Source organism: Macadamia integrifolia, chromosome 3 (assembly GCF_013358625.1).
Source record: "Macadamia integrifolia cultivar HAES 741 chromosome 3, SCU_Mint_v3, whole genome shotgun sequence".
Taxonomy (NCBI): domain Eukaryota; kingdom Viridiplantae; phylum Streptophyta; class Magnoliopsida; order Proteales; family Proteaceae; genus Macadamia; species Macadamia integrifolia.
Window position 1 is genome coordinate 8,578,515 of NC_056559.1, and position 11,755 is coordinate 8,590,269.

At 37.1% G+C, this 11,755-nt stretch overlaps 2 protein-coding genes across 2 annotated transcripts in view; one reads left to right on the forward strand and one right to left on the reverse strand.

The window, feature by feature from the left end:
- LOC122073801 overlaps positions 1-2,985 on the forward strand; it is a 36,514-nt gene extending 33,529 nt beyond the window's left edge. Inside the window, exons 18-19 of the mRNA XM_042638435.1 lie at positions 511-705; positions 2,236-2,985. Of these exons, the coding sequence (XP_042494369.1) occupies positions 511-705; positions 2,236-2,712 (672 nt within the window). The 3' untranslated portion in view covers positions 2,713-2,985. The remainder of the gene's footprint in view (positions 1-510; positions 706-2,235) is intronic.
- Positions 2,986-6,974: 3,989 nt separating this feature from the next.
- On the reverse strand, positions 6,975-11,728 carry LOC122074679. The gene is made up of 11 exons (XM_042639619.1): positions 11,332-11,728; positions 11,137-11,223; positions 10,523-10,627; positions 10,308-10,424; positions 9,563-10,066; positions 9,085-9,455; positions 8,891-8,990; positions 8,649-8,708; positions 7,865-7,948; positions 7,607-7,723; positions 6,975-7,469 (listed from the first exon to the last, which is right to left on the reverse strand). The coding sequence occupies exons 1-11, from the start codon at positions 11,350-11,352 to the stop codon at positions 7,167-7,169; spliced, it is 1,869 nt and encodes a 622-aa protein (XP_042495553.1). The 5' UTR covers positions 11,353-11,728; the 3' UTR covers positions 6,975-7,166.
- Between the last annotated feature and the right edge of the window lie 27 nt (positions 11,729-11,755).

Sequence of the window (11,755 nt, forward strand, 5' to 3'; positions counted from 1 at the left end):
TTGTTTAGCATGATACATGTTAGCGTTTTCTGATTTACTTTTGACATTTCCAAATGATATAATTATGAAAAGCCTTGTCTCAACCAGCACATAATCAGGTTATATTCCCCAGTTGAATAAGACCTCGTTGGCTAATCATATTTTCTTTCAACACTTCAATCTAGGCCATTTTTTGGCCTTCACACTTCAAGTTTGCACCGCATTAGTACTGTGGATTTTCCAGTCTTTATTAACATGGCTGAACCATTTCAACGAAGTTTCTCTCAAAGACATTATATTCTCATTCTATCCCACCTAATGTTGACTCATCCATTCAATATCCTTATGCCCAGTGTTCTTGTAGAGGAAACTTTGGCCTCATATAAAGTTCAATACACCCACCAACGGTAACTTTTACTAATAAAAATGCCTCTTCATTAACTTAGTAACAAAAATAATATGAAAGGAAGAAACTCTCTTTTGGTTCATTTCCTCTTCTCTCTTGCATTAGCAAACTTTTCTTTTTCGCAGGTACCACGTGGGGCTGCAGCATCAGTATGCTTCAAAACTGGACTTACGCATCTTGAGCAGAATCAACTTACAGATGCATTATCATGTTTCGATGAAGCATTCCTGGCATTGGCCAAGGATCAGTCTCGTGCAGTTGACATTAAAGCTCAAGCCACTATCTGCGCTCAGTATAAGATTTCTGTTGCTCTACTTCAGGTATTAATATTAATATGAACTCATGTGCAGTTGTTAAATTAAAGTTGTAAGCTCAGCTAGCTGATGCTTCTTCTTGAAGTAGTCTTTGCATTTTTTAGATCCTTTTTTTTTGGTTAAGATTTTATTATTTCTTTCAAAAGCTAAAAGATACGATAAATGATTCGGTAGGGAATCTAGAATATTTGGCAGGGTCATTCAATAGACTTTTTCAGCCTAGTTTGCTTCCTATTGTTGGACATAGAGAAGTTAGATCCATATGCAATTTGCACCATCTATTAACCAAATGGGAGGTCAAACATGCCAAATTCTTGGCAATAGGCTTCAGGGGTGAACAAATCAGTGAAGTTCTTTCAACCAGAGCTCACAAAACCTTGCTTTTATACTAAAGTCACCGTAATTATGCTTGTTTTGATGTTTTGCCTTCTGTTTTGTCTCAGTAGCTTTGAATTTAGAAAAATTAGAAATAAGTGAGATTCCACTGATATTTTTCCAAAATTACAAACTATACTTGCAAAAAATCTGATACTACTGTTATTCGTAAGCTTTTTTTTTTTTTTTTTACTTTACCTTTGAAGGGAATTTTTTCCTGCCTTTTTCTTTAGAAGTCATACAAAGTGGCCATTTAAATCTTCGGTTAGTTCTGTCAGGTTTATTATTTTTCTTCACTGGTTTAGATTGTAGTTTACTGGTCACTTTGGATCTATTTTTAAGCGGGCCTCGGCGCAACAGTACGGTTGATCCATATAACTTGGTGATCTAGGGTTCTATCGGGGAACAGCCTATCTGCAAAATGGGGGTAAGGCATCTGCCGCTTCCCAGACCCTGCTGTGGCAAGAGCCTCGTGCTCAGGGTACACCCATTATTTTTTTGTTTTGGATCTATTTTTAAGTGGGTTTTCTTAAGGGGACATGGCTTTGTTTAATTTGACCCTTTATTGTTTGGTGGGTGCTATTATGTACCGGGAAGCTAACCCTATCCCTAAATGGATGGAATGTTTTATTTTGGTTGATTGGTCATCCCATAACCTTAAGGATTACTCTCATTCCATGTCGCAAACTTCAGTGAGGTTTTAATCATGACTGCAAATATAATTACCTAAACTTGTACTAAAAACTAAATTCTTATACAAGAACTGCCTTCAAAGTTCAAATGCTCATGGCAGATATAAAAAGATGCAAGACATTAAATGTTTGACCTTTCCGTTTGGTCAAGGTGCAGAGTTTTTTTTTTCTCAATTTTTTAGGACAGACCGCTCTTTTGGCTTGTGCTACATTCATGTCTTTTGGGATTCATCCCCCTTTCCTTCTTGCTATAGGATTTTCTTTATGATTGACCACCTGTGTAGTCTACAATTCAGAGATAATTCTGTAATGTCAAATTACATAAATCATTCTGATTAAAGAGTCTACACACTCCATCCGTATTGCTATTTAATTTGCCATTAGATTTTTTAAATATGTATTGTTCCACCTGGAGAAGCTGATAAATCTTTGTTCTCATGATGATCAATCATTTGGATTTCTATAACAGGAAATAGGACGGCTTCAAAAGGTCCAGGGCCCCAGTGCAATCAGCGCTAAAGATGAGATGGCAAGGCTGTCTCGTCATTTGGGTTCATTGCCACTTCTTGCAAAGCATCGGATAAACTGCATCAGGACAGCTATAAAACGAAACATGGAGGTGCAGAACTATGGTTATTCAAAACAGATGCTTGAACTCCTCCTGTCCAAAGCACCGGCAAGTAAGCAAGACGAGTTAAGGAGCCTCATTGATATATGTCTTCAGAGGGGATTGACCAACAAGTCTATTGATCCATTAGAAGATCCTTCCCATTTTTGTGCGGCCACACTTAGCCGCTTATCAACCATTGGACATGATGTCTGCGACCTCTGTGGGGCCAAATTCTCGGCTCTTACAGCCCCTGGATGCATAATCTGTGGTATGGGAAGCATCAAAAGGTCAGACGCTCTTGCAGGTCCAGCACCTGTTCCTTCCCCATTTGGTTGACATCTATGTACTATTCATGGGTTCGGTTTCTCTGACTGAAGTGTTGTTGGAAAGAAAAGCATGAAGTTACTGCAACGCAAAAAAAAAAAAAAAAAAAATGAGCATAGATTAAATTACAACTTACAAGGTTTTCCCCTTTTTTATCCTTTTTTGCTCTGTTTTTTTTTTTTGGGGGGGGGTGGGGTGGTGTTGGTGGTTGTATAATATATGGGTTTCTTCATTACTGATATTTCCCCTTTCCCATTTTATTTGTTCTTCCACTTCTCATTTTCATTTGTATCTCCCTTATTTTTAAGTTCCAATAGATCTTCTAATAGTGTAGAGTTTCTGTTCCCACTCCAAATGAAACCTCGTTCAAATTGGTTGGGACTGGCTACACGAAGCCAGTGCTACCTTGTTCATTATATCCTGTTTGGCAGATTTTAAAATTTCGATACTGTTTAAGCATATGATTCTGATAGGAGGAGCAGGGTCCAGACCTGCCCTCACCAGGAAGGAAAATAGCATGCCCTCCTATGATTGGCAGGTGGCAGTTTAGATGGGGTTGAAATTTTGTATTTAAGTGGATCTCAAATCCCCTTATGTAACTGTCAAATTTATGTGTAATCTGTATTTGCCAAGTGTGAACAAGAGTATTGTGAAAAAAAAAATCTGGGCCTACCGAAAGGATTTCATTTGGGTATGAGAGGATAAATTGAATCTCAGTTGGAAATTTGATATGATTTTTAAGGGAAAATGCTGGGCTCACCACCCATGTGCCGTAAGTTAGCCATCGCCGTCTCTCTCTTTCCCTTTTAAAACTACCCTTCCTTTCATGTATGAATTTGATGCCCATCCTGAAGCCCCATTGATGCCATCTACTAGTTTATTGTATATGAACATTGTGTCTATTCCTCACCTCTTTAATAAATATTTAACGAAATAAAGTTTTTTTTCCGTCACTACACTTGTGTGCTTGTGTCTCCTCCTTGCCTCCCATAGATTAAGGTCATCTTGGTATTGTTTTTTATTTTTTATTTTTTTTTTCATAAAAATAGTTTTAATTGCATTTGGTATCATTTATGGAGTTTGTTTTCATTTAAAAAAAAAATAATGATAAAACACAAAAACCAAAAAGAGATCAAGAGTCATTTACGTGTTTTAGCCAAAATTGATTTTTAGTTATTTTTGCATTGAACTTTAATGAGCACACGTGCTTAAAGTCCTAATATGGAGGAGTAAAATAGTCATTTGCTTTATAATTAGAAATTCAAGCCCCTTGTCCCCTCTTCTTTAGTCCAAAGTGGAAAAAGAGAATTATAAAATAAATGGGTAAAGGAATCTCTCATCCATTTCTTTAAAAAACCATCTTGCACATAGAGATGTCAAACTATTTTTCACAAAAAAAACCATTTTTGTTAAGTAATTATCAAATCATTTTTATGTTTTGATAAAAATGATTTTCATTAATGATTTATGTTAATTAAGTAAAAATCAAAAAGAAAAATGATACCAGAGAGGACCTAAACCAATAAGGGAGCATTGACTGAGTCTCATGCAAGTAGAATATTCACACTCCAAAGGGAGAGAGCACTTCCCATGCCTAATTGTTTGGTTTTCATCAACCTTTTATGCGGCAGAAAATAGATACTAGGTGTATTGGTCTACTTTCAAGGTGAAAGTGTATTGGAATCTATTTCTCTTTGACAAATGGAATAGGAATTTGGGTCTGATATAGGGACATTCACTTAGATGTACATGTGAGAATCCAATATTTGTCCCATTTTTTGTCGTTACAAAAGTGAAGAGGGGTATATATGAAAACAAAAGGGATAAGTGTTGGATCTTCATATATATGTCCGGATGAATAAACATGTTGTAGATCCAAACTTATGGAAGAGGGGATCTAATATTAGCCTGTTAGGTGTGGTCAAATGGTTTTGCATGTGGGTCAGGTCTCCTTTTGTCAAAGTTCTATCAAAAAAGAAAGAAAATTCTATTTTTAAGAGAGAGAAAAGATGCCATCATGAATGTAAATAATTTGTGCCTTGTGATCTGCAGTGTGCAGATGAGATAGGAGTAAAACATCCAAGTGCACAGGGTTTGCAGACCTAGACAAACCAGCAAAACTGGTTTAAAATTGTGTTTGTTTAGGCATTTCACTGAGAATACAACCTAACCCAGCTCATCAGGTTTTACTTTTAAGAACATGGCTGCTGTCTAGCCTGCACAAACCCATGCAAATGTTTTGCTTTTATTCTATAGGAGCCAATCATGTACTTACTAGTCATGAGAAGGCCATTCTTCACTCTCTACACTAATGGAATTCAACCAGATCAAGTAATAGTTAGCCTTAGCATATATGGCAAGATATGGGTACCAGTGAATCAGATTATCAGGTGTCACCTGTCCTTTCTTTTGTTAAGCACTTTGTTCCTTGCTTCAGTATAGTTTATGCTAGTCTGACTAGGGAGGAAGAGGACCACTTAACCTTTGCCACTATTATTTTCTTGAGGATGGGACATGGAACAAAGTAATATGTAATATTCCAAAGTATCTAGCTTTTGCTTGAACATGTAAATTGTTCTGCAACTTTTGCAAAGCTGTCTCCCTTTTCAATAGTTCATTTGATTCCATAGACTGTGATATGAGATACTACCTGCTACCACCCCTCCTAGTAGTAGCTTTGGCTATTTTAGCGATAAAAGTACAGTACCATGACCCATATCTTGAAACAACAACAGTCAACAGCAATACATGAAGTCACCCCACCCACCCCCACACCACCCCCCCCCCCAAAAAAAAAAAAAAACTTTGTGATTTCCTTCTCATTTGGGTTTTTTTAATTTCCCCCTCTTTAATGCTATGTTTGTTTAGGCATATAGCAACTATAAAAGAAAATAGGGAGGGAGGAGGTAATGTAAGCCATTGTTTTTTCTGGAGCTAGCGGCTCAACTAATGAGAGGGTTGGGATGAAAGAGGTATAGGAGACGTTTTCAAAGGGAAGAGAGATGTAGACATAGATCGGGGTATACTGACACAGACTCAGTCTTTTCCCAAGAAAATTTTATCATAAATTTAAAATCTTGCACCAACAACTTTTACAGATCGGATCAATTTTCTTCGGTTCCTTATTCCATTTTGACCCAATTTGTATTTGGTTTAGATCCTCTTTTAGGTGTTTGGACTAACTTTTTACATCTCCACCCCCCCCCCTCTCTCTTCCACACCCCCACCTGAAAAAAAAAAAAAGACCAATTAAAAAATAAGTATTTAATTGAGTCATTCTTAAAATTAAAACCAAACCAAGTCGAAAAAATATTTCAGATTTTAAAATAAAAACAATTTATCTTGATTCCATTCAATTTTAAAATGACAGATTTCAATTTTCGATTCTAAATTGATACCTTTATCCATACGCTCTTAAAAAAAACATTTATTGAAATAAAAGAACACATGTCATCAGCTATAGGTGAAATTTGCACGGCATGGTAAGTGATTCCAGACTCCTTCCTTTCGGAGGGAGGGAGGGAGAGAGAGAGAGAGAGAGAGAACGGACCATTTGAGGGATCATTGGATAGCACTTTGAATCTTTTCTGTGGATCTTAGTCTGGACTCTACTCCTCTTTAGATGACACCAACAAAGAAGATGACGCGAGCCACGCATGGGTGTCCCCCTCTGCCTAGAAAATAGTTTTGTCCAGTTAACAGGATAGGGAAGCCATTTGACACTAGAAATGGTAGTTTTCGTTGGCCATCTGTCAATGTGTCTTCATAAATTTGACTATGATAGCACTCAAACAGCCAAGGCACAATCATTTAGGAACTCTACACAGTATACCAGTAGTACACCCATCAGACTCATGCAGCACTGCTTGCACTGCTTGCACTGCTTGCACCATTAGTAGCTTAACTGTCAACACCATCCCTTCCTTGTCTTGCATTATCCACTTGGTTTACTAATCCATCAGACCCAGTGCAAGTCAAATCTAAACTGGGTTCTTCCATAACCCATCAAGGGTGGTCCTCTGTTGATAACCATAACTCATCAAAAGGGTGGCCCTCTGTTGATAAATTCTTGCTTAAATCCGAAACACTGAAGAAAAAATGGATTTTGGCTCATAGGCCTGATTCAAAATGAAAGTTCTGTTTTTCTAGTAGCTTATGGATTAAGTTTTCAGACCCACAACCTGGTGTCTGTAATGAGTATTTCCATCGTTCTCTCCTCTCCATTGGTTCTTTAGGAATATATGAACATAGTAGGAAACTCATTGGGTCAGGAATACTTAGAAATGCAGCCAAAACCCCTTCATGGAAGAAAAGGAACATTCCTCACATAATTACATACAAATGGAGAGATTATATATTTACTTTTCCCCTTTTTTTTTTCCCTATTGCTGGTATAGTACTTATCCATCCCAAGAGCCCCCAAAAGTGCATATATACCAAAGATTATGCTGAGAAAAGTAGAGCTCCTAGTGGTGTATAAGGTACCTAAAACTGAATTCATATGGTGTTACTTTTACTAACTGCAAAAGAGGTTCCCTTTTCCTTCTCTCAATGCACTTGACAGCATCCTTCCTGAGTTCATCGGGTAGCTGCAGGCAGATCCAGTCCAGAAAAGAATCCAAATCTTTTGCAAAGTCTAGCAGATACCAGTCCAACAACTTGGGGATCACTAATTTGTTTGCTGTTGAGATACCAATTGTTGCTTGTAGATAGTCTCTCTTTGCTTCTTCTAGCTCATTTTCAACTTGAGATGCAGTGTACACTCTTACCTTCATTTGAGACAAGTACTTATCAGAAGCAGCATAGACATAGTTTAATCATAATAATACCTAATTTTCACAAAGAACAAAGCTGCAAATAACAATTATAGCTTGAACAATTTAATATACTTTTAGAATGAACTTACAGCAGGAGAGGACCAGCTACCACAGGAGAGGGCAAATGTAACCAAAGGTTCAGACCATTCTAGTCCAAATGTGCTCCTGGCTGCCATCTCATCACTTTTTGCACCTTTAGTGTGGGACTGATGAGAAATCAACCACACCCATCCACCCCACAAAAATAATAAATAAACTCAGAAATTCAAAGTTCCATACATCAGAAAGAAAAAATCTTTTTCCAAATTGCTTAGAAAAGCTAATACTTTGTAAAGAATAGAACTTACATAGTTTGAGTGATAAGGCAATCTCAAAATGAAATGCTCAATTGTCATTGCATTCAGCAAATGTCCGCCAACATTCATCTTCGCCTGAAAGACAATCACAATTTTCATAGTTTTGAGTTTCTGAATGTTTTTGCCAGAATCTCTGAAAGGAAATATTTTTTGAGTACCTCATAGAAGAAATCTAAGGTCAGAAATTATAAACTTAACACTTCAGTGGGCAAGCCATATGCAGAAGATGCCGGAATACTAAATATTTCCTAGATTGATAAACAATCAGATGGTCATAACCACAGGTACACCTTTTTATTACCAAAAAAATAAAAAATAAAAATAAAACCAGGTATGCCTTTGCATCCTGTTGGAGTGAGAAGGTTAATTAATCACATAAACAGCTAATGGCTTGAAGAGCTATAATCCTAAACCTAGTTAAATTTGCAATCTGATTGTCAAGGTAACTGAGGACTGTAACAACCCATTCGCAGGCCAAAAATAAAAAATATGCTAGTTAATAACTCATCGTATGCTCCATTAGACCAGGACTACGGATCATATTTATGCTCATTCCTTTCACTAACAGAGTAAGATGTAATAACTACGAATATGTTGCCGAAGAATTCATTAATTTATTAACAATGTTGCGCATAAAAGAGTTTCTCATTAATTAAAAATTACATTTTTAGGCCATTAAAATATAGAGTTCAAAAAATAGAAATAGTTGAACTCATAAAACCACTATGACAATACAAACAGTTGGAACACAAAAAGATTGCTTGACAGAGCTTACCTTCTGCATTAGTGAAACAACCATATGAGGGCTCTCAGGTATCCCATGCTCTAGAAACGCCTGAAGCAGTATAGAAAAAAATTATAATGCTCGTTTCTGTTTCCAGTAATTTGTTAATAAGATAAGATTAACTTAACCTGACAAAATCATTAGAATCCCAAAAGACAGGAATTGAAATCTAAGAATTAACTTTCTTACTATTTAGTTCAGTATTTTCATGGCCAAAGATATGTTTCACTCACATTCATCATGCAGGAATTATAGATGTTGATCCAGAATGCAAGCTTTTGCTGATGATTGAGACCCTGTAAATCGACAGAAGCAAGCTTCCCAAGGAGAAGCCTGAAAGTTGAGAAAATGATATTAATAAGTTCAGCTACTAACAATGTTACTACATAAGTGAGGCAATCAATCTAATTTTAAATTTGAAACTTACTTCAGTCTACGGGTCAGAACAAAAGAATTTGCTTTTCGGTTTAGATCAATTGAGTTGGCTTCAATGACAGATAGATGCTTATATGGACCAATGTCTATCTTCCCAAATTCTAAACAGGCACCACCATAAGGATCTTGGGACTCTGAGACTTCACAGCTTCCATGAGATGCTGGTGCCAATAGAGGAGGCAATGTCTCTGATTTCACTTCCCTTTTCTTTGGTGTGCTCATCCTTAAGAAAATGCTCACCAGGCAGTTTAGAATATCCTCTGAGATTTTATTTGGCATACTACTTTCAGCTGATACTGTTTCTTCAGGAATAGCTGGAGTACTGTCTTCTACTCTATTGTGGTCTCTGACATTGCATTCTAGCTGGACATTGGAAAATCCATTTTCAAATTCAACATCCTGGTTGAAACCTGGGTATTATAATCTGAATTTTTTTTTTTTTTCTATTACTAACAAAAGGTATTGCATACCTGTAGCTTCAAAGGATCCAAATTCTTTTCTTCTGATCTAGGCTGATTGAGAGGTCGTCTCACTGGAGTTCGGATATTTGGAGATTTCTGCTTTGGGGATTGTTTATTCTTCTTAGTAGAATTGAGGCAGGATTGATTCTCCTTGCCCTGTTTGTCTTCTGGAGAAGCCAAAGAACCATGAGGTTTCTTCTCTGGTTGTTTTACATGCCCAGTTCGATCAGAAACAGAGTAAGAAACCAATTGCATCAAACCCAAAGAATTTCCAGGCAGAGAAGCCCTGGCCATGGATGTTGTTGAATTGCTTTCAGCTCGGGAGGAAGATTTGGCTTGATCCTGTTTGGCATTTTCACATTGGTGGAGCTCAGGCATACCCTCCTTGTTCTTTTTGGAGGATGAAATGTAGACAGCTTCCTGATAGAGGCCGTGTCTGAAATTCACAACTTGTTCTTCAAGCCTCACTACTTCCTCTTCCAGAACAGCCACTTCTGCAAGAAGCTCCAGAGTCTGCAATGAGAAGGCCAAAATTCATTTTGGGACTTTCTAATTACAGAAAAGAAAATTCTGGGAAATTGATCAAATCAAGAGTCGTTTATTCTCTCTACTATTCATCTAATTATAATTAACTTCTTTCTTTCCATTCTTTTCTTAATATAAAAAAGGGTCAGTTTATGTGAAACAGGGGAAGAAGAAGAGCTTAGAAAGTCGAAATAAAAAAGAGAATTTGATAAATTGAAAGAGAACTAACGTGTGGAGGGAGATACGGAGGAAGACGAGGTAGAGCTCCCAAAGGTCTCGTGAAAGCTCTCTTCAAAGCTCTGTGCACGTTCTCTTCATGTCTAAGCTTCTTTTTGAGTTTATCAACCTGAAAATTCGAAGTGAGAGCAAAGTGATCAATAGAAAATGGGAGAAAAGGACGAAATGAATCTACATGATCCTCAGTGAATGGAGGAAAATATGTACATCTTGAATTAAGGCCATTTTCCTCTCTTTGCTTGAATGACGTCGATTTGCACTCGCTTTATCGGAATCCACCAATTTGCTTCCCTGCTGCTCCATCTTATTTTTCTTCAGAAATAAACAGAAAATAAACTAATTCAATCACGCTCTCTAGAAGAAGAAGAAGAAGATTATGGACTATTTAAAGTCGAGAATTCAATCCAGATTTTGGATTTTTGAACTCTGGTTCCTGCTATTTTGGTTATAAGAGGTGATTTCACAATCTGCAAGAGCAATTATACTGTAAGATGAAAAATCTGGAGAATATCTTCACAGGACAATCAGGGAAGAGAAGATATCTGGAAAAAGAAGCCATTTTTTCAAGCAATTTTAAGAACCCATCTCGGATTCTCATCACCGACACAACCTTTGTCATGTTCTCTCTGAAAGATCAATTAACAATGAATCCAATTTTGAATCTAAACTAAGAAACCACCTCTGTTTTTCACCGGAATAGCAAATTCAATCCAGAACAGCTCTCAATGTCAAGAGCTTCTTTATAGGAAAGAATCATTTTTTGATAGAAACTTAAATGAATAACCAAATACCCAATTCGGATATTCATGAAAAGTGCCTACTTTTTCATGCTTCATTGGAGATTTCATGATCTGCAACGTCGTTCGGACCCTCGTATTCATCTTTACTTCGTCAAGAACCAGAGAACACTGAACCACCCAAAGGGAAGAAAGAAAAATTAAGGCAAAAACAACGCAAATTGCAAGAGAAAAGAGAATATAAAAATTGACATTAGTGGAAGAAGATGAAGACGAGACCTTGAGAAAATTTTCATTCATTTACAGAGCGGGAAACTAGAATGCAAAACGAAAAGATTAATCCCTGCATTTCTCGGTGGACGCGAAGTAAAAATAACAAAGCCCACGGAAGAAGACGACGAGATTTCGAGCTTGACTTCATCGAAGGAAGCGAAACAGAAGCAAACAGGTTCAGTGAAGCAGAGCAAGCTCAAAAAGAGTCAGTACTCATAAATAGAAAAGAGAGTTACAGACCCAATTACATATAACGAAATTGATGGATACCAAGAAAGTGCGTGAGAAAGAGTCTACAAGTGTAGACAGCAATCACCCAAAGAGACTGAGACTCTCCCCTACGTTTCTTCCCCTCCATAAACGGGTTTAGAGAGACAGAGAGACAGAGAGACAGAGAGACAGAGAGGGAGAGTGGACATGTCACAGAAAA